The sequence below is a fragment of the Prunus dulcis genome, chromosome 1, assembly GCF_902201215.1.
Source record: "Prunus dulcis chromosome 1, ALMONDv2, whole genome shotgun sequence".
Lineage (NCBI taxonomy): Eukaryota > Viridiplantae > Streptophyta > Magnoliopsida > Rosales > Rosaceae > Prunus > Prunus dulcis.
Genome location: NC_047650.1, coordinates 1,144,407 through 1,172,399, shown reverse-complemented (window position 1 = coordinate 1,172,399; position 27,993 = coordinate 1,144,407). Strand labels below are relative to the sequence as shown.

At 36.7% G+C, this 27,993-nt stretch overlaps 6 protein-coding genes across 7 annotated transcripts; 4 read left to right on the top strand and 2 right to left on the bottom strand.

Moving 5' to 3' along the window:
* Window positions 1–1,760: 1,760 nt before the first annotated feature.
* LOC117614499 lies at window positions 1,761–2,835 on the top strand. The gene has a single exon (XM_034343330.1). The coding sequence runs from the start codon at window positions 2,265–2,267 to the stop codon at window positions 2,631–2,633; it is 369 nt and encodes a 122-aa protein (XP_034199221.1). The 5' UTR covers window positions 1,761–2,264; the 3' UTR covers window positions 2,634–2,835.
* Window positions 2,836–6,356: 3,521 nt separating this feature from the next.
* LOC117614523 lies at window positions 6,357–8,004 on the top strand. Its single transcript, XM_034343364.1, has 3 exons — window positions 6,357–7,078; window positions 7,189–7,338; window positions 7,477–8,004. The coding sequence occupies exons 1-3, from the start codon at window positions 6,359–6,361 to the stop codon at window positions 7,765–7,767; spliced, it is 1,161 nt and encodes a 386-aa protein (XP_034199255.1). The 5' UTR covers window positions 6,357–6,358; the 3' UTR covers window positions 7,768–8,004.
* Window positions 8,005–8,355: 351 nt separating this feature from the next.
* Window positions 8,356–10,935, bottom strand: LOC117615715 (pentatricopeptide repeat-containing protein At4g14820). Its single transcript, XM_034344852.1, has 2 exons — window positions 10,225–10,935; window positions 8,356–9,975 (listed from the first exon to the last, which is right to left on the bottom strand). Exons 1-2 carry the CDS (start codon window positions 10,815–10,817, stop codon window positions 8,376–8,378), a joined length of 2,193 nt encoding a protein of 730 aa, XP_034200743.1. The 5' UTR covers window positions 10,818–10,935; the 3' UTR covers window positions 8,356–8,375.
* Window positions 10,936–11,034: 99 nt separating this feature from the next.
* LOC117615716 lies at window positions 11,035–14,627 on the top strand. The gene is made up of 6 exons (XM_034344853.1): window positions 11,035–11,136; window positions 11,259–11,364; window positions 12,331–12,375; window positions 12,458–12,566; window positions 13,550–13,856; window positions 14,083–14,627. Exons 1-6 carry the CDS (start codon window positions 11,089–11,091, stop codon window positions 14,269–14,271), a joined length of 804 nt encoding a protein of 267 aa, XP_034200744.1. The 5' UTR covers window positions 11,035–11,088; the 3' UTR covers window positions 14,272–14,627.
* A 1,750-nt stretch (window positions 14,628–16,377) lies between these two features.
* Window positions 16,378–17,588, top strand: LOC117618429. The gene has a single exon (XM_034348383.1). The coding sequence runs from the start codon at window positions 16,706–16,708 to the stop codon at window positions 17,411–17,413; it is 708 nt and encodes a 235-aa protein (XP_034204274.1). The 5' UTR covers window positions 16,378–16,705; the 3' UTR covers window positions 17,414–17,588.
* Window positions 17,589–19,550: 1,962 nt separating this feature from the next.
* LOC117632627 lies at window positions 19,551–24,034 on the bottom strand. 2 transcript variants are annotated; one of them, XM_034366172.1, is made up of 5 exons: window positions 23,679–24,034; window positions 22,503–23,018; window positions 21,198–21,751; window positions 21,043–21,109; window positions 19,551–20,747 (listed from the first exon to the last, which is right to left on the bottom strand). In XM_034366172.1, the coding sequence occupies exons 2-5, from the start codon at window positions 22,879–22,881 to the stop codon at window positions 20,311–20,313; spliced, it is 1,437 nt and encodes a 478-aa protein (XP_034222063.1). In that variant the 5' UTR covers window positions 22,882–23,018; window positions 23,679–24,034; the 3' UTR covers window positions 19,551–20,310. The 2 variants fall into 2 exon arrangements, with proteins under 2 accessions (XP_034222063.1, XP_034222070.1); XM_034366179.1 differs by having other exon boundaries at window positions 22,503–22,948; window positions 23,679–23,942.
* Between the last annotated feature and the right edge of the window lie 3,959 nt (window positions 24,035–27,993).

Below are 27,993 nucleotides of genomic sequence, written 5' to 3'. Positions count from 1 at the left end.
AGTTTTTGTTATTGTTTTGGTCGCAAGATATGTAACAAAAGTTAGCAAGCAACTTTGTGCGCCCCTTGTTTTTGCCTCTTCAATGAGTTGTCTCATTCATTCATTTTAACTCCTTGTATATAGCTCTGTGTCTATCTCTTTTATATATATATATAAAATTTAAAGACAATTTTTACAAAAAATTACTTGAATCCGATATCATTTGACCATTCAATTTAATTATTGAAATTTAAATACTTTCTTGAAGCATCCGATTCATTGATTTTGTTGGTCTCAATTAGATGTCTTAATGATTTTCAATTTTTTTGAATTTTTTTTTTTTGCAAGGATGATCTATGAATGAAGACTTGAAAATTAGACAGTTAGGATCGTTGAAAAAAAATTCGTATGGTATCCTAAAGGACGTTTCTCAAATAATTTGAGGTATCCCTCAATGAAAGGAGACTATATATACTAGCAAACACAAATACTGAACTCTCCAGTTAAAATAATCTTGAACATCACTTTCCTTTTGGAGGAAAACCCTTCAAATTATTAATCCATGCCCACTGTAATTGACCACTTACAATCCAGTACGTGGGCTGAGTTAATGAACCCTCAAGCCAAATCAAGTCAACATTACTACACATGACAAAACTCCACTGTGGATGGAAGGTGATGGCAACTTTGCAGCATGAGAAGATGAGAGCTTCAAAAACCCCACAAGAAAAAATAAAGATGTGAAAAATCTTAATCATAGATTGCTTCGACATCTGAACAAAAATCATAGATTGCTTCCTTCTTAATGATGCCATGATACAGTTGCATTGCATTATCACCAACCCCCCCAAAAAAAAAAAAGAAGAAAAATTGTCGAGAGAGAGGAGCAAGTTTTGTAATGCAATGCGAAAGAGCATGTCAACAAATGCATCCCATTTGCTTTCTTTTCTTTTTCCTTCCCTTTTCTCTTTTCTTTGGGTGGGATTTGCCGGGCGGAGAAAACAACAGCACTTGTGAATTTTGACTATAGCACATGAGCATACCTTGTCTCCTCTGTTTACACTTGAAAGAAAAAAGGAGGACAAAGTTGTTTGAATTAGTGCAATAATTAATGGCTACGTAGTGATTAAGCGTTCAAGTTTCATCTTAATTATCTCTTGCTAATTGCCATGTCACATTTCAGCTGTCATGACCAGAGGATGAAAGGAGAGGAAAATATTTCTCATTTCATTTCCATAAGAATGTACAAGGAGGGAGGGCAGTGTGTAGGGCAAAACATACAATCATAACCCCTAATAATGCACATCCTGATCAATCATTGGCTGTTGAACCACCCAAGGCCTGTTTGGTCAACAAAGCATGGTAGTGATGTTGGCTTTATTACTATAGTAAATGAAAGTCAGATGGTCAGCAGTTAAGTCAACACATTCATGGAACTAAGATAACCAAACAAACTACCCAAAGCCAAAGCTTTAGCCAAAAGCTAGACAGAGCCAAGGCAAGCCACATTCACTACAAGCCATTTCAACCGAAAGTAACTGTCACTAAAACTACCAAAAAGTAAGAAATCTATATTATATAGAAAGAGTTATACCAGCGTCAGTCGTGTTATATTATATAGAAGAGTTATACTAGCGTCAGTCGTGCGAGGACTTCAAAATGCACGACTTTATCATAATCGTTGTGGAGAGAGATGTAATTTACAACCCAAAACCTACGCACCCTTGTTTATTTAGGGGGGGATAGGAATTAAGTATTTGCATATGATAGAAAGGGCCAACCCTGAGGACCCCCCGACCACTCTTGTCTCATTTCCCACTGCCCCATGTCCCTTAGAACATGGAGGAAATTATGGCAGTTTTCTCTACCCTCACCTTATAAGAGCGATCTCTCCCCTCTCTGTTTTGTCTCTCTCACCCTCCTAAATTTCCAATAACCATAACCAATCAAAAAGAAAAAGAAAATCCCAACCATAAAAGCTCTCATACAACATCCAACCATAAAAGCTTTCATACAATACATCAAACACTTGTTAGTTCTTGAAGCAACAATAGCATCCTTACCATGTGAGCAACACCACATCAAAAGAAAAACAAAAGAAATGAAAAGAAACCCACTTTCCACACCATCATTGCAATCAAATCCAACTACAAAAACATCCATATAATCTGCAATACCTTGTTCATCACCTTTCTTGAATCCTTTTGACACTTAAGGAAAAAAAAAGAATATTCATCTCTCAGAGATTGATAATTCAGCAAAGCAGAGATCAAAGAAAAACAAAAATGGAGATTGAGCAGGTAAAGTGTGAGTGTTGTGGACTCAAAGAGGATTGCACACAAGACTACATCAGTCAAGTGAAGGCCAAATTTGATGGGAAATGGTTATGTGGGTTGTGCTCAGAAGCAGTTAGAGATGAGGTTAGCAAAGGCAGCAACAAGTCATTTGGTATGGAAGAAGCTGTGAGAGCTCACATGTCATTTTGTGGCAAATTCAAATCCAACCCTGCAGTTAGAGTAGCAGATGGGATGAGGCAGATGCTTAGGAGAAGATCAGACATGTCCTCATCACCATCATCTTCCTCACCAAAGAAGTATACAAGATCAGCAAGCACATCCCAAGTGGGTGATTCTTCTTCTTTCTCATTGTACTAATTGGAAACAGAGGAGGTGGCAATGGCATATGTTTCTTGGTTGGAATAATTATATTATATATATATGAAGGTAGTTAATTTCATGGCTTATGAGTTATGTTTCTCTCACTCAATCTTTAGACTTTGAGTCTTGTACAGGGGGATTTTTTATTCCTAGTTTTGCTTTATCATGTTCCATTTGATATGGGGTGTGTTTCACTCTTCTTTTCTTGGTCAGAGAGATTAAAACTGCTAAAATAAATGAGGAAACTAAATCCATCATCCTTCTTTTTCTTCAGTAAATTAATTTCCAAAACACCAGATATATAAACCCTTTTTTTCTTCTCCTTTTTAACTTTGCTTTACAAGAGACAGCCTGAGTTTTCTTTTTTTGACTTTTTTTCTACTCATTCTGCTTTTCTTAAAGCATCATGATATTCTTTTGATGACTTAAAAGTTGTTTCAAGATAGAATTCCATTCACTGTTTTACAAGAAAGCTTTGTTTTACCCTGCCAGTCAAATAAACTTGTTTAGACATCAACAAAGCTTGAAGTGGTTTGGAAGAATGTAATGTAGAATGATTGGGCTTGAAATGCTTCTTGATGCAGAAGATATATATTTTCCTACCTGGCTCCCCTGGATTTATGAAACCAATAACTAAGGAAGAGAATATCTGGTCTTTATCCATTATTTAAATGAATTGCAACAATTATGGGTCAACTTCCCACTCCACTAGAAAGGACTAATTGATTAACAAAATATGATTCCATTAGCCTCAATATATTACCTAATGCATGACTTTTCCCAATATAATTAATAAGTGGTTGTGGAAGATAATTTCTACAATCTTATATGCTACCATCATCCAATCACAAACATGAATAATTGAATGAGAATTGATTAATCAACAATTCTCAGTTGTTCACACGTGTGTGAATGTGTGAGTTTTGGTACGAGACATATGTGTGAAACACAAAATAAAAGTTAGGGAGACTTTGGAAAAACCCAAAGGAGAGATAAATTTTTTAAAAGAAGCCAAAATGGACAAAATTGCCCTCATTTATTTTTGGATTTCCTAAGGCATCCTTTACATTTGCATGTCTTTGATTTGAAAGTTAAGAGGTTTTTCTGTCTTTTTTGAAAAAGCTTTGACTTTTTCTAAAAGTGAAAGTTTTTTTGTGTCTAAAACCTAAATTTACTTAAAAGTTAATATATTTTAAAAATTAAAATACATATTTTGACGGAGAATATTAACGCATAATATTGACACCCTAATCAAAAATCCCTAGTTCATTGTGGGCAGATTTTTTCACAAGGTTTGGTCCATGTGATCTGTTACCGTGCTTTTTGTGACATACTGTTTTATTTTTATTTTAGTAAAGCATTAGAAGATGCCATTGCCATGTGTGACCTGAATTGTCAATGCCTGCTCTGCTACGGCTCATGAAGAAGCATCATGTCATGAATCAATCTGATTCCAAAAGTTTGGTGTGGCGTACAAGAAACCGTAGAAATCTAGTCTCAGAGTAGAACTTGTACACCTCAACCACATATCCTCAGATATATGCCTGCTTTCAATTCCAGCAAATTCTATTTACCCAAAACTCAACCAACACCAGCAAAATGCAGGAAAATAAAATGAATTGTGAAAATAAAATTTTCTTTTTAAATACAAGCGATAATTTAAACTACAGAAAATGAAAATTTCACACACACAAGCACAACTATTATGTCGTGGGATTCTTATTAAAAAAGCAAATAGCACACCTACTTTTCGGAGGATGAAGGAAAAACACAAGAGACAAGTTAACCGAGCATCTTGTTTTCCTTTATTAAAATGGCTATAGATATAGATGGACATTAAAGGAGAAATAAACTAAAACAAGCACATAATGCTCATGTTATAACAAAATTAACTCTGATGCTCATGTTAATGTTAAATATTATGTCATTTGCACTGATTCCTATAGGAGTATACAATAAGCATTATGCCTAACTTATGCCTAGCATATTCACTTGATATAAATAGGAATATGAGGAATTAGTAAACAGCTGATTGTTGATACAAAATTATTTCAGATAAGTAAATATAATTAATTAGTATTTATTAAGTAATTTATGAAATTAATTAAAATACTTAAATACTAATTATTCATTAAATAAAGAATAATTAAACCATAAATAATAAATAATATAATTAAATGAGGTTAAGTTAAATTAATTGCAAATATTAAACTAAACAAACTATATAAAAAATTAAAAATTAAAAAATCCACAAATAATTTAAAATAATTAAATACTATTTATTAAGTAATTGATTAAATTAGTAAAATATTTAAATATTAATTATTCACTAAATAAATAATAATTAAAACATAATTACTAATTAGAGTAATTTAAAAAGGCTAAAGTATTATTTAATTACTAAAAAAACCATTTTATAAAGTATAGCCACGCGGCTGTACTTTTAAAATATTCCTATATATTTCAAGAGTTTAGCCGTGCGGCTATACTAATGTATTATAAAGGTATAGCCGCCCGGCTATACTTTTTAAGTATTAATGTGTTGCAAAAGTATAGCCGAGCGGCTATACTACTTAAATATATTCGAATATTTTTAAAGTACAGCCACTCGGCCGTACTCGATGTAAATTTTTTAAAGTATAGCCGGGCGGCTATACGGTACAAAATGGTTTTCTTTTTTGTAATTAAGTAATACTTTAGCCTTTTGAAATTACTTTAGTGAATAATTAGTATTTAAATATTTTACTAATTTAATCAAACTTAATAAATAGTAATTAATTATTTTAAATTATTTTGTGGACTTTATTTTTTTAAAATTTTTTATAATACAAAATTAGTTTGTTTAGTTTAATAATTTGCAATTAATTAATATGTTAGCCTTATTTAATTATATTAATTATTCTTTATTTAATGAATAATTAGTATTTAAGTATTTTAATTAATTTCATAAATTACTTAATAAATACTAATTAATTATATTTAGTTATCTTAAATAATTTTACAAAGTCAGACCCAAAAAATAATAATAATAATAATTTACAAAGCGCTTTTATTTTCTTAAAAAAAAATCAATTTATGAGTTAATTTTGCATAAGTTATACATGAGGCAGTCCGTGTAATTATTGTTGTTATTTATGAATAAGGGATAGTTTGCTCATATTTTCTGAAATGAAGTAAATATGGCTCTTCATAATTTACTTTGCTTACCTATATGGTAATTTGAAAAGCCATATAGGTAACTTTACTTCTTATGCTTAAAAAATAAGAGATATTTAGTGATATACCTATTTCTAGCACTAATATTATAAATAAACCCTACACAATTGAATTCCTATAAAAAAACCCAAAAAAAACCCAAAAAATGATAGCTAGCCTTATTGAATTTAATATTGATTATTAAATTACTTTGATGCCCTATTGAGTGCTTTGGGTATTTTTATGAGATTTTGGGGTTGGGCTTGTTTTAAGAAATTGATGGCAGTTTTGTAATTTATAAGAAGTTAAAAGCTTTTTTGTTATGTTGTAAATGGGCTTTGGGTGTGTTTCTAAAGTCCATTTTATATAGGGTATTTTTATAATTTGGGCCCCCATATTGGGTATAATAGTGAATCTCCCAAAAAATAAATCGCATCTGACCAATGCCATATATGACCGTTGGGGATTTTGAAATTTAAAACCCATATCTTCCCCGCACAGTAAGCATTGAACAACACTAAAAGACCATGTCGTCTAATAAACCGAGTCACTCTCCTAAACCCCGAAGCACCCAAGCAGCCATGAAAACCGTCCTCTCATCTTCGTCAACCACGACGACCACAACATCATCCTCGGTAAAATCGAGCACCACCACCGCCGCCATGGAAGACGACCGATCTGAAAATCGTGACAGCTGCTACTACCCAGGATGCAGAAAAGACGCCAACTGCAAGTGTGATATGTGCTTGGCCAGCATCAATGCCACTCTTGATCTCATGCCTTTTAGCTCCCAGAAAAGCACACTCACCAAGTTCTCAGCTTCAAGGCCCAAGACCAACCGCAGTGTTGAACTCACTCCCATCTCTTTTGATGCTTCGGTTTTGTCCACACCCAGATCAAACTCTTCTCAGATTCCGGTGTCCCCGGGTCGTAAATCGTCTGCAAGATTCGAAGTGAAGGAAAAGATTAAGAAGAAGGAGAGAAATTGGGGTTTTGGGTGTGATTTTTGGAGAATGATTTTGGGTTTAAGCTTGGTTTATTTTGCTGTGTGTGGAGTTTCTAATCTGGTCTCTGGGGCTTTGAAACCTGTTCTATCACCTGAGATGGTGAGAAATGTTGGTGAAAAATCTTGGGTTGTGGATGATTTGAATGGGAGGCTGAGGTTCTTGCAGAAAGAGGTGCAGGGTCTTGTTCAAGGAAAGGTTTCAAATTGCAGCTATTCTAATTCTATATGGGAAATTAGTCAGGTGCGTAGTAATCAAACTTCTTCTGTTTCTTTCTTTCTTTTGAAGTAAATTTTATTCAGCTTATTTGGTTCAACCCTTTTGGTAAAAACTTGAAATTTCTGATTTGTTAGGATGGTTTGCTTCTGAGCTCACATTGCACATTATATAAATCTGCAATTGAGGAGGTGAGCGTATGGGGATGGCCTTTGCAGACCGCAGGGTTGCTCACAAGTGGATTTTCTTCCCGGTCTTTCACAATCTTATCCGGCAGAGTCACAGAGGTAATGCTGAAAACTTTGTTGCTAGATCATTTCTATTAGCCTTAGTATGGTCAGCCCTTGAGATGTTTTTTCAGTTTTGTGTCATGATGTACAAATATATGCTACTTCCTTACCCCCATTGTCGTTGTTGTTGAGAAGTGGTCGGATGGAAAGCTTGGCTATGTGATTCGAAAGGCAAACACCTCCTGGGTGCAGAAAAATTGGGGTGCCTCAGCTGTGCAATTAGATCCGAATACATGGATTCTTGAGTACCGGTGGAGCTCAACATTTGATAGCCAAAGATTGGTTTCCGCTGCAATAGCCTTTTTGAAGAATAGGATGTCAAGAATGCTTGGAAGTATGAAGCAGAAGTTTTGGCTCTGCTCTACCTTTGGAAACAACCAGTACCTTCAAACTGCTGCAGGATATAACATCAAAATCCCAACCTAAAGAGAATCAGTGGACATCGGAGGTGCAATGTCTTCTCTCAGCAGATATCCAGATCTCATATCTTGTGAGAAGCTTAAAAAAGAAATTTCCCCATGTTTTGTGGTTTTCTGGAACCTCTTGAGCTTAATTATTAATTTTGATTTCAAACTGTATATGTTGCCTAACAATGTAATGTAATCAGGAAATTGTTGCTTTCCTGATATTGATTAACTAGCAAGAAACTAGCTTCTGTGTGGCTCTATGAATCCAGATAGTATCTCAAATTGTTCTAAACGAAATATCTTGAACATGGCTCAAAATGACTTGTAGCTTAAGAGTTTTACCTTACCAAGTCATTTGAAAATATTGCATTTCTCCTTATGCTGTTCCACCTGCAAATTGCCAGAAAATACAATTCTAGGGAAGTGTCCGTAACTATTAGAGGCCATGCACACATTAATCAATCAAAAGGTAGTCACCAGCAAGAACATTAGACCAAATCCTCGGGCTACTTTTCTTCTAAATTTTATATTAGAAGTTTTTATAGCACCAACATTTTCATTATTTACATTTTAATTTCAAATAAATTATTAATTAAGTACACTGATTTAATATCAACAAATAATACATTACCAATAGTCTTTACAAGAACAGAAACCATGTTTGTAGTGGTGAAACCTAGTCCTATCTCTGACAATAATCTCTCTCTCATAGACTTTTGAAGCCAACTTCATGAAAGCATGGCAGTCTTCACAGATCCTGAGATTCTTAACTATGCGAATGCTAGAACCTTTCGTTTTACTTATCAAACCATAAGAAAGAGCCAACTTCTCACTGTGCAAGAGAATGGCTTCCTTCTTTTCTTCCTCTTCTAAATCAACCAAAACACAACACGTGTTTGGAGTATAACCAACCCGCTTCAGCTCACTAACTACCTCATCTAATTTTTGATAGATCTGATCTGCTTGTTTATGACTTCTATCCGCCATTAAAAACTCATGTACCTCATTGTTTAGCTCTATCCTGCTATATCCCCTCTCCTTAGAGATATCACTATTTTTCATTTTCTTCCTCACCATTCCAACATCTTCCCATCTTCTTTGTTTTGCATAAATATTTGATAAGGCCACAAGGGCTCCATCATGCTCTGGTTCCATCTCAAGAAGCTGTTTTGCAGCAAATTCTCCCAATTCCATCTCACCATGAATCTGACAAGCAGCCATCAAAGATCCCCAGATGACAACATTTGGTGCAAATGGCATTGCCTCTATAACCTCAAGAGCTTCTGTCAGGAGACCAGCACGACCATAGAGGTCAACCATGCAACCATAGTGCTCATGTTTTGGAGTGATGTTGTATTCATTGATCATCAATTCAAAGATTTTTCTGCCCTCCTCAACTAACCCTGCATGGCTACAAGCATAAAGCACGCCCACAAATGTAACCCCATTGGGCTCAACATTCTCATCTTTCATTTGATTGAAGAAGTTTAGTGCATTACTAGCATCCCCATGCATGGCAAAGGCGCTAATCATAGTGGTCCAAGATATTACGTTTCTTCTTCTCATTTTCTCAAATACCTCTTTTGCTCTTTCCAAGCTCCCACATTTGGCATACATATCAATGAGGGCATTGTTGACAGACAAAACTCTGCCAAATCCATTCTTGCCAACATATAAATGGACCCACTTGGCTTGATCCAGTGCACCCAGATGACCACAAGCTGAAATGACACTCAACATGGTGACCTGATCAGGTCTTATTCCTGAAACTTCCATTTCATTGAACAATCTAAGAGCCTCTTGAGGTCGATCACTGTCAGCATAACCAGATATCATAGCACTCCAACAAACAAGGTCCTTCTCAACAATTTGGTTAAAAATTAAACGTGCATCCTCAGCCCGCCCTAGTTTTGAATACCCAGAAACCATGGCAGTTGCAACTACGAAATCTTTTGGTGATGTCTTGTCAAACAATTGCTGAGCCAAATCCATAGAGCCACTACCTGCATACATGGTGACAAGAGCGCTTCGTAAATGAGAGTCAACCACAATATCATTCTCCTTAATGAAGTCATGGATTGCTTTCCCGTAAGTTGACTTTCCAGCGCGACCGCAAGCAGAAAGAATGGCAGAAAGAATCATCTCATCTGGGTCTGGCTCCATGTTAGAGTTCTTCATCTCTTCAAAGAGGTAAAATGCTGTGTCAAAAAGGCCGCTCTGACAGTACCTATTTGTAAATGTCACAGGTCAAATGAAAGACATAAACTTTCACTTATCTAGAGGTGAAAATCATTCCAAAAATTGTTTTTCCGTTAAGTGAACACTTAATTCTTAATACTGGGCTCCTTAAGATCAAAACTTCAAACTTCTTTTGGGACTCTTGAAAATGTTAATACAGTAATTCTATCACCTTCGGATGCAAAAATAAAAAAAATAAAAAAAATGAATAACTTGAAACATTAGAACGAAATTATACCCATTAATCATAATACTCCACGCAACGACATCTCGGCAAGACATTTTATCAAACACCAAGCGTGCCTCCATAATCCTCTCACAAGCCGCATACATTCTAACCAACGCCGTCTCCACAAACGGGTCCGAATCAAAACCCAACTTCCAGGCGAGCCCATGAATCTCCACCCCTTCAGTTAAAGCCGAAGTTCTGGACACAGCCTTTAACAATGGCGGAAAGCTGAACCTGTCCACAGCCACATCCTCCCTCCTCATCCTCTCATAAACAAAAAGCGCCTTATCAGGCTCGGCACGTCGCGAGAACTCACGCAGGAGCTTGTTGCACATATGGGTTTGGGGTTTCGATATTTGGTTGAAGACTGAGAGAGGGTAGTGGAGGCTCGGCGAGAGGGTACAAGAGGAGAGAAGGAGATTGAAAAGAAGGTCGTCGGAGCGGTCAAGATTGGATTTTAGGATTTGGGCGTGGACTTGTTTGAGCTGTCTGAGGTTCTTGGAGGAGGATATGGCTGTTAAGAGGGTTGTGGGTGTGTTGGCATTTGGGTTCGGGTTCGGGTTCGGGGGGAGAGCTAGAGTGGTGTGGGGAAGGCTTACCATTGTGTTTGGGAAGTGAGAAAGTGAAGGAAAATGGTTTCTTGAGTGTTTACTCAGGGCTTCTTCGCCATTGATATTTCTTCAAAGTTCAAACCTTCAAAGTTACTGTGGTTGGTTTGAAGTTGGGGGATGATGGAAGAAAAATGGAGGGAAGCAGGAGGCACTTAGTTTATCTAATCGCATGACTACTAGAAAAACGACATGTCGTTTTGGAGTGTATAGCACACTATATACGGGAAAATACATTATGATCTGAAATCCCCAAAACAGCAAAATGGGTGAAGCTCTGTTCGAGCTGGAGCAACATTTCAGGTCCAAACAGGTAAAAAAATTCAGAAATTTCGGTCACCAAAATCCTCGAAACCCAAAAGCCAATTCACGTTGGCCGAACGGTAGCAAAAAAGCGCCCATTAATTGCTAACTTTGCTGTACATAATGTTTCAGGTCAAATTGACGCCTGAAGAAAGAACGCTTCTTTTAACTTGTAAGTCCAAGGCTGTCAGGGAGTTTACATTCGGAGGTCTTGCTGCTGCTAGTGTTGCCTGGACAGGTCTCTCATTTGACATTTCTCTTCTTCTGATTTCTTGTGTTTTTTAAAAAAATTAAAAATTAAAAATTTAATCTTCCAATTATGAGTTTCTATATGTTTTAAATATTGGGAGGTCAGAGTTTTGCAATGCCATTGATTTCTCCAAAGCTTGTAATTGTATGATATAATAGTAGTGGTACAGGTGAACGACTTTTTGTTATGAACCAATTTGACTTGCATTTTGAATTCAAATTCAGGACAACCCACTTGTGATTTGGTCATTTTTAGTTAACAATTTGGATTGGTTTTGGATAGAGAAACATGGGTTCACTAGTAGTTCGACTGCTTATTGTTCCATAATTTTAAGGTAGTTAACATGAGATGTCTGCAGATTACTACACATAGATTCGAACACCTGTCAATAAATTCATGCGTAGTATGTTTCAAGGCTGCTTGTTAGAAAACAAAACTATAATGAAGGTTTACATGATATGCACTATGTACAGTCTATTGAATCATGTGGGCTGCCCTGCTTGGAGAAGAGCAATCCATTGATACATCTGCTTTCTTGTTCCTTTTTTTTCTTTCTTCTTTTTCTCATTTTCACTTTTTTATTGAAACAGTTCAAGTGGAAAAGGATATCAGTTCCGCAATTGAAATTATATGGTTTATAGAGTTGTACTGCTTACATATTTCCTGGTGCTTTTAAGAGTCATTTACCGTCTGCGTATCAATAATGTACTCGATTTTTTTCATACTCATTCGAGTGATCGAGCTGGTGAAAATATGGTAGGATTCTTTAATAAATAATTTTGTATATTTTTTCGCCGCCTTTAACTTAGGTTAAAAGATCGTAGGTTCTTTTTTTGGGTCCTATAATGATTCAAGTTTTGTTTACTGTGAATATGGATTGCTATTACTTCTTTTTCATCATTTTCGTTTATTTCTGTGTTTCCTTTTTTAACAATCTCAATTGCTTTATGGCAGCATCTTCAAAGCTGAATAAGCTTATTCGAATCAACCTTTCAGGAGGTGAATTAAACTATCTATCTATTTATCAATGATCTTAGCTATCCATCATTTCACATTTAAATCATGTTTTACTCTTTTGCAGGAGCTGCTGCTTTATTTGGACTGTGGAGATTCTCTAGATCCTTAGATTCATGTGTTAGCCATATTCTTTCTCAGGATGGAAGTAGGATGCAGGCGGAGTTAGCAACTATGTATGTCACCTTACTTATTTTTAGGATTGTAATGAATTCACTCGGTGCAGTTTTCTAGGAAAACTTATTGTCTTCTGGCATTCATGAATAGACATGTTGGCAGGCCATGGTTACTGATCTAAGTTAGCCAAAGATCACAATGCATCACTTATTAGTTTAAGAAAATTTAAGTAGTTCGTTTTCCTCATTTGATTATCAAATTCAAGTCAATATCATTCCGAAGTCTAGGAAGTAGCCCATTAGTTGGAGTTGCACTGGGCTAAAAATCATCTCAAAGAAAAGGTTAAAAGTCAATGTTTTCAAAGAGCCTAGTTTATCCAGGTTTGTGGCCTAGCCAGTAGCCTGGAATGGATGCCGTTCATGCCACCCGTTATATTTTTGTTGCAATTAAATTTTTCTAAAGAGTGTAGATAAGCATCATAATCTAAATAACTCTCTTGGAAGTAGTTTTTTGTCTATTATGAGAGGTCATGGTATATTATTATTGTTCTCATGCACAAGTTTCAAATTTAAATTAAGTCTCCCGTGACTTGTAAAGTACGGTATGTAGAGAGTGTGACAAATAGACTACAGACTCATTTTACCGTTCAATATTGCCTTCCACCATCACCTTTTCCTGTAAGCTTCTTAAGTTGTAAATGTAATAAATAAGGGAGTGGTGCCCAACCCTGCTTAAAACTTCTGCTCTTTCACAGACATTGTCATTTACTCTACATGGTTAGATTCACGAAAAACTTCATTTCTGCATATAGCTATTGTCTACCCTTCAATTACATCGTTGGCATTGTTTACTTGGATTTGTGTATGTAATTATCAGAGTACATATTACTGTACATCTATCCAGGCTAGAAAAAATGCATTTAATATATGACCAATATATGTGCTCCCATTACATCTTGGGATACTTGGATTTTTTATGTAATTATCAGAGTACATATGCTCCCATTGAATTTTTGAACTATGAATTGTTATTCAAATGACAGAATGGTAAGGAAGTACCAGAATGATCCTTCTAGGATGCGGCTTATCTCTAAACAGTTCTACTCCGAGAAAGTTTTTGATGATGCTACCTCAGATCAACCAACAATAAGGTGGCGTTATCGGAATTATTTTAGTGATAACATTACCCATGGTCGAGAAACAAATGACAGCGACTCTTACAGCAACTCTCAAGGTGATTCGGACAAGGGCTCCCATGGTAACCCAAACACTACCTCTGGCAGTGATTCCCAGCACACCCAAAATGTCTCTGACAAAAAATGGGTCAAATTTGATCCCAAACAAGCTCCTGTAAGAATACTTATCGAGTAATTTCTTTTCTTAGTAAAATTTGCCTTAAACTACTGATGAAATTAGTTCTTAAAGTAATGATGGTAGTGCAGAAGAATGATTTGGAATTGAGGTATTGCTGAAACTTTGGAAATTACTCTTACTGACTCGGCATATGATAAAGGTCCCTTATATACTGACTCGGAATTTTCTTATTGTAGACTGACTCGGCCTTTTCTTATTGTAGACTAACTCGGGTGTTGATGCAATGGTAGACCCGCTTGATTGTGTTTTTGGTAGTACAACAAGTGAGGAGATTCTTCTTCCGAGTACCTCTAGCAGTTCCCCGAAAGCACACACTCGTAACCGGAAAAGATCTCACCGTAGGCGTCGGATGCACCATCAAGAAGACTTACCACACTACCAACAAACGTAACTGCGAGTTGAATGCAATTGAACAGTGGAGAAGATCAAAGGGGAGAGTTAAGCGGAATTAGAAATTGCTTTTTCCTAGTGTTTTGTGTGTTTGACGGCCTTCTTCAGGAAGAGCATCTGTCTGAACTTTACAACTATATCAGGCAAGTTACTGTCATTTACTTTTCACTGCTGTGTAATTATTGAAGAATCAAATAGTGAAGTACCATTTGGGCTCGATAGGCACTTGTAAATGTAAGTGCTCCTTCAATGGACGAGAACAAAAATAAGTGGTTGGTTAGGAGATGCACATATCATATTTTCCCGTTAAGCACTTTCTGTGTTCTTGCTTCCGGAGTAGTGGAAAGCTAGTAAGCATATATTAAGCTTTGGTAATATATTACCAAATCTCCCTAGTTTTAATGCGTTCACCCTCTAATTTTTGGGTTTAATTCAAATAAATTATTATTATTTTTTAAGGACAAAAATATATATATATATATATTCTTTTTTTTCTTTTTGCGAAATATACAATGAAAAGTACAGCGAGTACTGTCTGCATCAGGCAGGACCTCTCCACGCGTTTGGCCATTTGAAACCAGACAAAATTTAATCCAAAACTTTATAGAGATGATAAATGAAAGATAGTTTTGTTTTAGTTGGCCGCCCTTCTGGGAAGGATCAAAGAACCTTCATTTCGTGTCTTTGTATAATTACATTAAAGATGCATGTCATGTCTCAAATTTTCTTGTATTTTTTATGATTTTTTAATTTTAAAACATGCTGAGTTGATACATTTGAATTTTGTAAAAAGCCAATTTTCAAACTATATAATTGTGTAAGCAGCCACATAAATCTTTCTTTGCTTTGGTTTAGGGTTTTCTGTGACAAAAGTGCAATTTCTTTTCTCTAATTACCGTGTCCTACAGAGTCGAAAGTGCAACTCATGGTCATGACTTATCAGACAAGGATGAAGGTGGACTGTAATTTCTAAGAAGGTGCCCCTCAATATTTGAGAAGGCATGTGCCCCCATTCCCCCCACCCCTTATTGCAAATAATGAAATTGCAAGATATATGGAATATATATATATATATATATATTTTTTTTTTGGTCATGATTTTTCTGATTTTTAATTATATTAATTGTTGTTCGTTCTTGTAAGACCAAGGTTCATGATTTTTATTACTATAGAAAATAAACCATTTTTATATTAATATTTTTATAACAATATATAAAAAAAGAAAAATAAATTAAATAAACCATACTTAAAAAGAAAAAAGAAAAATATTTATCACAATATCTAAATGTCATAAGGAATCCCAAAACGTGTTCACAAAGTTCCACATAAAAAGCCAAAATATTCAAAACGACACCCTAAATTGTGTCACGACTCTAGAGCTTAGAAAGTGACCTACAATTACTAAGAAACTACATCCTATGTACGTGTATATTATTCTATAATATTATTGAAGGAATATCTTTCTTTTCTTTTTTTCCTTATTTCCTCTTTTTCTATCAACACTCCTTCTTTAAATCAAAATATGAAATATACACTAAGAATAAAAGATGCTCTTGAATTTGCTCTTAAGAAGAGACATCAATTTTTTCAGAGAGTTCTATCTTTTGCTCTTTTACGGAGCCATTTTCTCTTCTCCCATTAAATCAAAAACAAAAATAAAATCCATAGTCATAAGAACTGATATATACAAAGGATCTACTAGTGTAATGGTTTGAAATAATTTCTCTTCAAGAAAAATGTTTTGAGTTCGAGTACTAACATTTATATAGTGTATTGAGTTTAATATATTATCGTCTCTTTCAATAGAAAAAATCCTCCAAAAAAAACAAAGAACTGATACAGTATTTGCCAAAAATAAAAGGTCTGTCATTCATTCATTGCCTTAACCCACTTTGCTGCTTCCACATCCATGAGGCCATGACCCATTAACCATGCATATACTGACAACAAAACCCAACCTTTGTATTTAAAAACTAATAATATCAGATATGCCAGATTTCTCTGGTACAAAAAAAGCTATTAGATTTTGGATGGTCCAAAAAATAAAATGGCCAGAATTGTAATTTTGGCAAAGTCCAAGGATGAAACCCCAACCCTCCTTGCATTTTTTATATATTTGCAGTGATTCTCCCCATGGGCTCTAGCCACTATGCATACCCAGAAAGGGAGATTTCATTGACAGCATTTGCCTTTGCCTTGGCAACAACATTTCTTTTACCACTCCTCCAAATTCTACATTAAAAAGAATTTTGCCTTTTCTGGGGACTCAATCTTCACACAAACAAAGATAGGGAAATTCAATTCAATTCATTTCAACCCAATTTCTAGGGTTAGGGTATTTCTTTTAGTTTCCCATCAATTCTCATCCCAAAACAAGCAAAGCAAACCAAACAAAACCCTTATATACCCAAAACAAATTTTCCCACCAATCCTTTATGATTCTTTCTTTTCATAAAAACAACCACCCAATCAGGATTTTGATTCCCACCCAAGATTGGCCTTCCCTTTTCACAAGGGCATCTTTCATATTTCTATTAATCTTGTCTCAATCTCTCTCTTTCTTCTGCACCTCCACCACAGCCATTGAAGCCCAAGCCATGAAGGTCCACCCGATGCCCAAGAAGCGCAACATCACCATCCAATACAACTCAAGCAACCCACTTTCTGAAGCTGAGGCCCTTCTGGGTCTGACCCACAAGAAGCTCCGCCGCCTGCCTCATGTCTTCAGTCGGGTCCTGGAGCTCCCATTTCGCTCTGACGCCGAAGTTTTGGTCGAGGAGAACCCCGATTGCTTCCGATTTATCGCCGAAACAGATAACATCGGCGACGGCGTGAGGGCCCACACCGTCGAAATCTATCCGGGTGTGACCAAAATCGTGGTTCGGGAAAGTGGGTCGGCGGAATTGACATTGGACGAGCTTGAGCTCGACATGTGGAGGTTTCGGCTGCCCGAGTCGACTCGGCCCGAGTTGGCAAGCGCGGTTTTCGTCGACGGTGAGCTTATCGTGACGGTGCCGAAGGCCGAGGGGATCGAGAATTCGGACGGTGGAAATGGCGGTGGAGATGTTTGGGGTGATGGAGATGGGAATGGGAATGGGGGTTTCAGAGGAGGTATGGGTAACCGCCTTGTGCTTGTACAGTAATGTATTCTCTCTTATTTTTTCTTATTTTTTTTTTTTTTTTCTTTTTGGGGTTTATAATTTTAGTTGTTCCAATGAAGTTGAATTTAGCTTGCAACTTAAGCTTCTGAGGCTGTTGTTGATGGAACTAGTTGTTGTATGCTGTTCTTGTTGAATGAAGAAATGTTGGTTTTGGCAATGGTGGTATTTGAAATGGCTGGCCTTTAGATTCATTTAGCTCATTTGTGTTGCTTTTGCAGGTGCATGATGGTTTTTTGGGTTTTGATCAGCATTTTTAATTAGTGTACTTGAGTTTGTAGGCAAATAGTGCTTTGTGCTCATCTTTCTTTTTGTTTTCTTGGAGATTTACTTTGCCCTTATATTATATGAATCTCTTTTTGTGTTTTCTGAAAAGATTATTCATTCACCTACAGGACGAAAGAATGTCTTTTTGAAGACACCAAATATTTTGTTCTTTTTATAATCTAAACTCTCAACTTATTCAACCTATCCCGTTCTTTACATATTCTCAGTGATCAATGTTTAGCCTTAATTATGCTCTGGTTCTCTTATGACCTAGTTCTGGAGAATCTGCTATCCAATTGACTGTTTTTCTTGACTTTCAATTCCTTGAAAAAAAAAAATTCCATGTTAGAACTTTTGGTGGAAGTAAGTTATCTGCCCTTGTTGCATAAAAATTACCAGGAACCAATGCCTGCATTACTTCATGGTTAAGAATATATGCTTCTGGCCCACTTATTGGAACTATGGATGGTCCACTTGGTGGGTCTGTACATGGTCTACTGGTCAACCTAAAGGATCCATATATGGTTTTCTAATGTGAACTGAAGTGATTTATTTTCCACGTTTGATAACCATTTCAATTTTAGTTTTTAGTTTTTATTTTTTGTGCTAGAGTATAGAAGAAAATGAGAGTGAGAATGAGAATGAGGATGAGATTGAGAGAAAGGATGAGAGGGGAGGATGGGAGGGAGGAGTAACAAAAGTGAAAACAATTTCAAATAGATTTCAGGTTTTAGTTTTTGTTTTCACTTTTGTTACTCCTCCCTCCCATCCTTCCCTCTCATATTCCCTCTCAATCCCATCTCTACTCTCATTCTCAATTCTGTTTTTCCTCTTTTTCCTCTATACTCTAGCACAAAAAATGAAAACTAAAAACTAAAAATGAAATGGTTATCAAACGTGCCCTTTACTTTTCACTTTTAGCAATCAAATGAGATGACCATATCTTTGCTTTTCAGTGTCTTGCAATGTGATTATATATAACAGTATCTTATACAGCCTTTTACTCCCTTTTTCTTAGTGTTTTTCTGATGATTCTTTTGTGATTACCTCTCCCTCTCTCTCTCTCTCTCTCTCTCCCTCTCTCTCTCTTTCATGATCATCGGCTGAGTGCCACTGATGAGTTGCCTTGAAGATGCTTTATGTCGAATCTGATTCTCCTGCTTGACATGCTACTGCCCTTTTCTTCCTTTGTCTCTTCCTTCTTTTTTAACCTTTCAATTTGTTAATCAGAAAGCCAGAGGTTTTCTTGGTTAGACATAGCATGGCCCAGGATGGATTTGGGATGATATGGTTGGATTTGCTGGCAATTCTCTGAATGTAGACAACTGATTCTTTTATGGAGACGGCTTGCTTTGAGAGTTAAAAATGGGTTTGTGCTTTAGTTTCCTTGTAAAAGTTGCCTAGGTTTTGGCATTGTGACATTCTTGTCTCGTTTCACATCTCCAAATTCAGTCATGTTGATATGCTATCAGTCAAAAAAAAATATTTACAATGGAGTCTTAAGCATTCATCATTTCCTTCATTAATTTATCAAGCTACTAGCACGAGAGGCTATTGCTGTAACTTCACAGCCTCACAGAAGCTAAATGCCTCTTTAAGACAATTAGTCGTTATTGTAAATCACAGATATTATTCGAAACTTGAAGAAGAAAAAAACAAACTGGGTCTCATGTAGTAATCATTACTTCCTTTCTATCTCCCCTCATTTCACCATCGGACTAAAATGTGCCCGAGGATCAGGTTAAAGAATTTTGGTAACCTAAACAATCAAAACCTTCTTGATGAGTTTTGTTGTAATCTTTGTTTTATGGATTAGTGATTTAACAAAACAACAAAATAAATAAACACAACAAAATTATTAAAAGAATAAAAATGATAGTCCATTTCATTCTTAAGGAACTTAGTCCTGCATTTTGTATATATGTACCGTGTACAGGAAACGTCAATGTTTACATTTGCATTTCCGCAAATCTCTAGCCAGAGACAAGACGAACTAACAAAAAGAAGCAGTTCCGATCCAAAATGTTTCTAATTGCCAAACTTTCCAACTTCCCGGCCAGGCAAACCGTCTTGACAAAAACATAAAAAGAAAAACACAGTTGCTCATCAGGGAAATTGGGAAACTGAGTGCTAGAACACAGTTGCCTGATGCTTTAAACAGAGTAGTATTTGCAATGACTTCTCATGTGCCATTTCATTGAAAAACACAATGATCAGTTCACTGCAAGAAGATACAGATTCTTAGGGAGCTGATAGGATACAAACCTCGGCATGGAGGGTTCCTTAAGCATCCACTGTCAGTCTTTCTCGATCACTCAGGACAGAGCAACAACCTTTACATCCTATCTCATTCACTTTGTTTAATAAGCCACTAAGGATTTCTGGTTCTTCGATGGGGTCTTCATCCCTTTGTTCTGCCAGGCATGACATTTCATCACCATGCACCGGCTCCTTCTGATACAGACCCTCATATATGAACCTCACACAACTGTGACAGCACAATCGCAAGAAAATTATATGGCTATTCAGTTCAAACCATGAAGAAGCCAGTTCAAGACCAAAATTTAATGAACAAATGATGAAAATAAACCATCCTAATCCGGTAAGGGTTTACTTCATTCCTCAATTTCTAAACTGAAGTGTTCCTTCAGGATAGCTCTAGAAGTCTTTCCAAACCCATTGGCCACTTCTTCCATATCCTTGAGCTTTTGTACTTCCCCCTTAATCTGCTTCACTCTGCTCAATACAGTACTCAGTAAAGCATCTGGGTCAGGTGATGTGCACCGTACCAAATCAGACTTCTCCTTCTCAAGTTGCTGATACAGATTACAAAGATAGTTCTTTTGTGCATGAAGGCTATCCTCCGCCATTCTAAATTCAGACTCCTGTGACTTTCTTAGTGCCTGCAGAACCTGATCAATCTCTACCTCAAGTTTTTGAGACTCAGTTCGATAATGAAAAGATGTAGACATTACTTCCGAACTTGTTCTGACACCTATGGGCTCTTGGCATGTTGTAACTTCCAGGGCAGTATTTCCATGATGAGAGACATCTGTATTTAAACAACAACCGTCCATCACACAGAGAGAGAGAGAGAGAGAGAGAGAGAGAGAGAGAGAGAGTTTTGTGTCTACAACTGCAATTTAGTGGAATAGGGATCATTGGGAGAGAAAAGCACTTCAATTTCCACGAGAGAGAGAGTATTTTCAATACTCTTGCATGACTATGCACTTTTATAACCTTGTGCGCACTCTACTAATTTACTAATTATATTTTTAAGCCGCATCCAAAAACTAGTAAGTTGTTCATCATAACATAATTACTTTATTTTATAGAGGGAAAATTACCCATAGAAATAGCTGAAATATTGTCTTCCTCTTTCCAAATATCTTCAAGACAAGTCCCACATTTGAGCTGATCAATATAGCAAAATGTTATATTGCTGGTCCTTGGGAACTCAAGTGTGGACAAGGATAAACTACTATAAAGTTATTACTTTTACCTTTGCAATGGCCACTTCAATACGTTTCAGCAACTCGTTTGCACTGGTTTTTTGTGAACCCCGCAAAATGCAGACACCGAGATTTAAAATCTTCTCAATGTCATCCAGAGAATCAAGCGATTCACATGTATGTAAAATCCTCGTGACATGTGAAACCAGATCTGTCCTTGCATCACAGCGCCTGCAATAGTATTCAGAATCCAACCCAATGCTTCCTCCCACAGTGCCAGCCATGTAACATCTCAGAGCACAATCAATGTGAGCAGCATGCCCACATATACAACTCTCATCCATCATTGCTTCACATCTAATGTAATCATAGCCTCCATATGATGAATTTATAGTCTTGCAACAAAGAATACAACAGCAATCACGACAGAACTTAGGTTCAGTGCAGCAAATATCACACTCCATGACTGCCAAAGGTGGGTTTTCTGATTGTTCCAACAAACTGTTGCACATCTTATTTCCGGCCTTACAGCATACAGTGTCAGACTGCGAATCAGATTCCTCGGAAGGCGGAATACATGGCATATGCTTCAGCCTTGCAGTACCTGTATAAACCCCACAAAAAAAACAAAAAAAAAAGCACAGAACTAGATGTGATAAAACCATTTCCAAAGGCAAAACCTATGCATGTCAGCAGCTAGATATGATATCATTTTCAAACATGCTGTTGCAACATGAAAGTAATGTTATTGATTATCCAATAAGCTGAGACATGAAAACCAAACGGGATGTCTTCTTGAACATGAATTTTCTTTTTTCAGCAAACTTTAAAACCAATATCAAGGACATCAATTTGTTATGAAATATTGAATATTCTTGTGCATATTTTTTCACTCAATGTTCATCATGTGTAAAAACACAAGGATCTTATAAATATGGGGAGGAGAGTGGATAAAAATACACACCAGTTTGGATAATTGATATGAAATGAAAACTTTAACCTATAGGAATGTTGATTAGAACCTGACAGCCTTTAAATAGCCCATTAGTTTTTCCAAAATTGACACCATTACTCCAGCCATTCACTACAAGTAAATACATGGGCCTTCAAGACATAAGTTCACGAAATAATAGCTTAGCTACCCATCTTCTTCAAGAACATTGGATAAAAGGCTCTAGTTCAAAAATCACCAGCAAAAAATAGAACGCAAACACAGGTATCAAACAATAGATCATTGACAGACAAGGAGGGGACTGTTTTATTTATATAAAATGCTTAAATTAAAAATGAATAAAACTAAAGACAAAAAAGGCACAAAACTTGAGGAAAGAAAATTAACATTGATTACGGCTGACCATTTGCCAATGAGGACTTTTGTGCTGGGATCCTCCAGGAGAATGATGCAAAAAATTCATTGATGTTTGCACCAGGAAATGCAGTTTGGATATACCGTTCAACAGCAAGCTTGCTCGCAAAACCATATTTCTTACGTGTTGTTAGACCAGCGTTGCGAAGGCTCTTCGGAAGATAGAGATACCTATCCAGATAGTGTCCAGCTCCAGAAACTCTCTTTCCCACCTTCCAGCGCCAAGTATCACCAGGATTAGGCCAATTCACAGGAGCATAAGGCAAACCTTCACCAGACTCGTCAGGTGAAACTGGCTTAAGAGAACAACCATTTTCCTTTGGCCTAGGCCTGCTTCCATCACTTTCATCATATATATCAATCTTCATGATTCCTTTATCAACTGACGGGTGGGTGAGGATAGTGTACTTTCAAGCAGTTAAAGAGTATGACAACCTACAAAACAACATCAATCGAATGACGGGTTCTGAGATGCCAATTTGTCCTTAAAATTTTCTAAAAGTTCCTGAAACAAACCACAAAAATAATACATAAAGAACAAATAATAACTATGCTCATTATAATCCAAACAGAAATTAAACCAACTCTCAAACAAAACTGTAAACATCTGGTTAGACTTGAAGCCTGTAAATATTTTATCCATTAAAGCAGAGCAAAGGAAAATAGATAACTCAGAGGTGGATCGGTTAAGCCATTTGATAAATGTGTTCGATTAAGTTTGGGCATATGATATTTCTATGCATACATTCCTTTCACAGCTAGTTAGCAAGCAAGGGGCCCTACTTAGAACTTTATAGCTCAGTGCATACACATATATAGGTATGTACGTATTATGCCAAAAAAAAAAAAAACAGAAAAAGAAAAGGCAAAGAATGCATAATTGTCAAGTCAAAGATCTTAATAGACCTGGGATACCAGAGAGGCTCAGTGAATTATACCTCATCATAGTTGATGCTTAATTACAGGACCAAAAATAATCTAGAGTTAATCCACATATTCATGACCTAACTAAAGATTTCTTGGATTAAAAGAAGAATAGAATACCTACAAATGATGCTCCAAATCGCACCTAAAAGATTAAATTGAAAAAAATATAAACAATACCTAGCATCACCCACATTCATCCCCAAATTACACCCAAACAAAAAATCTTAAAAATCAATACCTAGAATCTCTGCCATGGAGGAGAACACACTAGCTCAGCATCTAAATCAACCAGATCTGCCATGAATCTGCCATTAAGAGATAGAGAGAGAGAGAGAGAGCCGAGTGGGTGAGAGAGGCATAGAGTAGTGAGAGAGAGTCGAGCAAGAGAGACAGAGAGTAGTGACAGATAAAATAAAAGTCAAAAATATGATAACAGATCTACCTGAAGACAAGAGGAAAAGAAAGAGAAATAAAGAAGAAGATGAGAAGATGAGAGACGTTTCGGGAAAATATAAAGAAATAAAGGCAATGGGCGTGTGGGAAGCGTGCGAAAGCATTTTTTATAAAGGCAAATGGCCGAGGAATCCATAATCTTAAGTGCAATTCGACCGCGAGGGTTTAGCCGAGGCAGGAGGGGGCCCTAGGCTCGAAAGACCCGGTTCGGGCGAGGTGTGGGACTCATGTATTCTGGCAAGCTTATGGGGAGATCTGGCCCATCCTATCGTCTTTGGGCAGACAACATCAGTGCTGACGCAACGTTGGCATCAGCACAAGATATGTAATCTTTTTTTACTGTTGGTAGGTGTAATGCACGTGCCAATAGTTTAAAAAAAATTAAAAATCTTGCGCTGACACCAGCGTTGCGTCAGTGCTTTCATAAACCAACGGTTACAAGCCACGTGGCTTCTCCTAGAGGCTCCAATTCGAAAATCTCCTCCAATTCAACGGTTACCCATTTTTTTGCTTAAAAAATTTGAAAAAAATATTGAACAAATTTGTAAAAAATATCAAAAAAATCTTGAAATTTTTTCTATAAATACCAACCAATATTATTCACTTTCTACACTAAATCTTCATACAAATTCTTCTCCTTCCAATATTTTTCACTTTCCACACAAAATTTTTTACTACTAAATTCCATTTGTGTAAAAATACAAATGGCCTCTTCCATCGAAGCCGGAGGATCATGGACAACCATAGAAGATATTTTGTTGTGTGAGTGTTAGGTCAAAGTTTGTCATTGCCCGATCACGGGCAACGAGATGAAGTCCTCTCATATGTGGAGAAAAATTCATGGAGAAATGAAAAAAATAGAGAGAATATGGTATGAGAGGTTTGAGTTAAGAGTGTAGTTTTATAGAGTGATTTAGAAGATAGAGACGACACGTGACACAATTTTATAGGGTGAAAATCTTATCTGAAATCTGAGATTAGAAATTTATAATAAATATCGACACATGTCAGCCAAGAATCTTATCTGAATGTTATAATAAATATGGACACGTGGCAACCGAAAATTTAACCCTAAAATTTTATCTGAAATTTGAGATGAGAATTTTATAATAAATAGTGTGGCAACTGAAAATCTTATCCGAAAATGTTATCAAAATTAATCGTTTAAGTATAAAAAAAAAATGTAAAATAAATTAAAGTGAATAGTAATTGCCATTGCCCTCATTCATAGGGGTGGAAACAAAATTGCAAGGGCTACCACTATTCACGTGAATAGTGACAGCCCTTACTTTGCCCTTGCCAATAAGGGTGGAAGTGCTCTAATAGCTGGGTGAGAATATGCTATCAACTCTAACAATCAATGTGACTTTAGCGAGTTGATCGGGTCAACTTGCATATATTAGGCCTTATAATCACCATTTTTATTTGGGCTTATTTACTGTTTCGTCCCTTAGAACTCGAGCACACTCTCACTTAACCAGCTGGAACTCAAATTTCCTCATTTTACCCTCATTCTTCCACTCCATCTCAAATGTTACCTTATCCCCTCAACGCCATCTCATTTTCTCTTTAAATGACCTTTCTATCTTTCTCTCCCCTCCTCAACCCAACCCTCATCGCACCCCACCCCCTTCCCCCTCTTCTCTCTTCTCTCTTCTCTCTTCTCTCTTATCTCTTATCTCTTATCTCTCTCTCTCTCTCTCTCTCTCTCTCTCTCTCATCCCCTCCTTAGACCCAACCCCCAGTGCACCTTCATCGCACCCTACCTCTTCCCTCCCTTTGGCTTTCTCTCTCTCTCTCTCTCTCTCTCTCTCTCTCTCTCTCTCTCTCTCATTGCCTCTCTCTTCTCTCCCCTCCTCTCCCCTCCCCAGACCTAACCCTTGCCCGATACTTATCCCTCAATGGAATTACTCAACACACCCAAACCACCACCAGTCAAAATTTAAAAAAATAAATAAAAATCTCCTCGACAGCCACTCCCCATCTTCTCTCTCAGCAGAATGAGTGAGAGTGAGAGAAAGAGGCATAGAGAAGAAATAAGATGGGAGGGGTGGGGTGCAATAGGGGTTGGGGAGGGGCGGGGAGAGAGAGGCAAAGAGAGAGAATAGAGAGGCAGAGGGAGAGAAGGGATGGGTTGCGATTGAGGTGCACTGAGAGAGAGAGAGAGAGAGAGAGAGAGAGAGAGTATAAAAGAGAGAAAATAGGGAGGGGTGGGGTTAGGGATGGCAAAAATCCCCGCGGGGGCGGGTCCCCGTCTGGTCCCCGACCCTAATGGGGGGAGATTTCGGGGCCAAATGGTTATCGGGTATGGGGATCCCCGAACTTAAAAAATCCCCGACTGGTATGGGGAAGGGATGGTATTGGTGTCCCCATCCCCGAATCCGACCAAAATATATATATGTTTATATTTAAATAAATAAATATATAATTATAATATTTATGTTTAACCCTAAGTTAACCTCTCTCTCCTAATTCTTCCTAATCTTTTCTAGAATTTCATATTGATGTGATTTTGAATAGTTGAGTTGAACTTTATAGTTAATTTGGATGTGTTGAATGATAATTTAATATGAAACTTAATGTTAAAATATATGATAAATATTTTTTGTGCAAAAAAAATCGGGGATTCGGGGCGGGTATGGGGAATAGTCCTCCGACGGGAACGGGGACGGGGATTCCCTGAAACCTATTAAACGGGGATTGGTTCGGGGATGGGGGCGGGGATGGAGAGCGGGGACGGGGATGGTATTGTCATATCCGGCCCCTACCCGGCCCGTTGCCATCCCTAGGTGGGGTGTGATAGGAGTGAGAGAGAGAGAGAGAGAGAGGTAGAGAGAAGAGAGAAGATAGAAGGTAGAAGGGCTAAAATTACTAGAATGCCCATGCCACCACAGCACACTTAATAGTTTATGGACGGAAATGGACAGAAGTGGTAAAGTGAGAAAATTTCAACAATTTTTAGAGATTCATGGAGTAAAGTGAGCAAATTTGAGTTTCAAGTGGTTAAGTGAGAGCGATCTCGAATTCCAAGGGGTAAATCAGTAAATAAGCCTTTTATTTATTCAAAAACCCATATAGAGTCAATTTGGAGAGAAAAACTCAAAACTAGCTACTTGTTATTTTCTAATTGGTTCTTAGTGTAATTTTTATAGGAACCAATTAGAAAATCACAAATGGCTAGTTTTGAGTTTTTCTCTCCAAATAGGTTCTATAACGGTTTTTGTATTAATGTCATATTAGAGTGAGCCTATTTGTGGGAAGCCCTTCGATTAACGAGTAAATGAAAAACTAAAGTTTAAAAATTGACTAGGAGAAGCACTTCAAGAAAGGGTTGATGAGTCACCTTTATACATAGAGTAAAGATCCATGTCCAATAAGAAATAAGAGTCCAAATCAATCTTGGAGAATCAGCCGTTAGCTTAGATGATTCTTCTTCAATTCTAAGATATTAGATATGATTAGACTTCCATAAAATTTATGTTCATATATTTAGGAGAACATTATTAGATGTTTCAAAATTATCTTGTAGTTTAAGGGCATGTTTGAGACTTCTAAAATTATTTAGCGGTAAATTTTTTATGGAGAAACACTTACTTAAAAGAAACTTTGAATTTTTAATAAGAATTTCGACATACTAATAATAAAAAGTGCTTATGGCAAAAACGCTTATGAGTAAAAATGCTTGCTACATAAGCAATCCCAATAAAGAGACCTTTGAGTACGATTACCATACTAGTTTTGACAGTCAGCTGATTCGCTTAACTTCAGAGTTCCCATGACTCCGAAGCCAATGAGCTCCCAAAAGGTCTCGTGCTAGATGGAGGTGGAAATGTGCCTGTACATATAAGGCACATCCCCACCTCTCCGTTGGTCGATGTGGGATGTTACACATTTTGAAAAACTTATTTATGTCAATAATAATAGTTGAGACGAAAATTACACGCAATGGATGATAGGCGTACAATTTATTCAAATAATTAACCATCCACCTGAAAACAAGTTCACATCCAAAAATAAATAAAACAAAAAGAAATGAAACAATCTAAAGAATGAAGGAAGTTGAAATTTCACCTCAAAATTAATTGGCTATGGGGAGAGTA

Coding starts and splice junctions, on each gene's coding strand:
- LOC117632627 (XM_034366172.1), bottom strand. CDS start 22,881: ATGAAGATTGATATATATGATGAAAGTGATGGAAGCAGGCCTAGGCCA. Junction 21,110..21,197: donor TTGAAGTGGCCATTGCAAAG/GTAAAAGTAATA, acceptor TATATTGATCAG/CTCAAATGTGGGACTTGTCT. Junction 20,748..21,042: donor TATTTCAGCTATTTCTATGG/GTAATTTTCCCT, acceptor GTTTAAATACAG/ATGTCTCTCATCATGGAAAT.
- LOC117615715 (XM_034344852.1), bottom strand. CDS start 10,817: ATGGTAAGCCTTCCCCACACCACTCTAGCTCTCCCCCCGAACCCGAAC. Junction 9,976..10,224: donor TGGAGTATTATGATTAATGG/GTATAATTTCGT, acceptor ATTTACAAATAG/GTACTGTCAGAGCGGCCTTT.
- LOC117614523 (XM_034343364.1), top strand. CDS start 6,359: ATGTCGTCTAATAAACCGAGTCACTCTCCTAAACCCCGAAGCACCCAA. Junction 7,079..7,188: donor CTATATGGGAAATTAGTCAG/GTGCGTAGTAAT, acceptor CTGATTTGTTAG/GATGGTTTGCTTCTGAGCTC. Junction 7,339..7,476: donor TATCCGGCAGAGTCACAGAG/GTAATGCTGAAA, acceptor GTTGTTGAGAAG/TGGTCGGATGGAAAGCTTGG.
- LOC117614499 (XM_034343330.1), top strand. CDS start 2,265: ATGGAGATTGAGCAGGTAAAGTGTGAGTGTTGTGGACTCAAAGAGGAT.
- LOC117615716 (XM_034344853.1), top strand. CDS start 11,089: ATGGGTGAAGCTCTGTTCGAGCTGGAGCAACATTTCAGGTCCAAACAG. Junction 12,376..12,457: donor TCGAATCAACCTTTCAGGAG/GTGAATTAAACT, acceptor ACTCTTTTGCAG/GAGCTGCTGCTTTATTTGGA. Junction 12,567..13,549: donor CAGGCGGAGTTAGCAACTAT/GTATGTCACCTT, acceptor TTCAAATGACAG/AATGGTAAGGAAGTACCAGA.
- LOC117618429 (XM_034348383.1), top strand. CDS start 16,706: ATGATTCTTTCTTTTCATAAAAACAACCACCCAATCAGGATTTTGATT.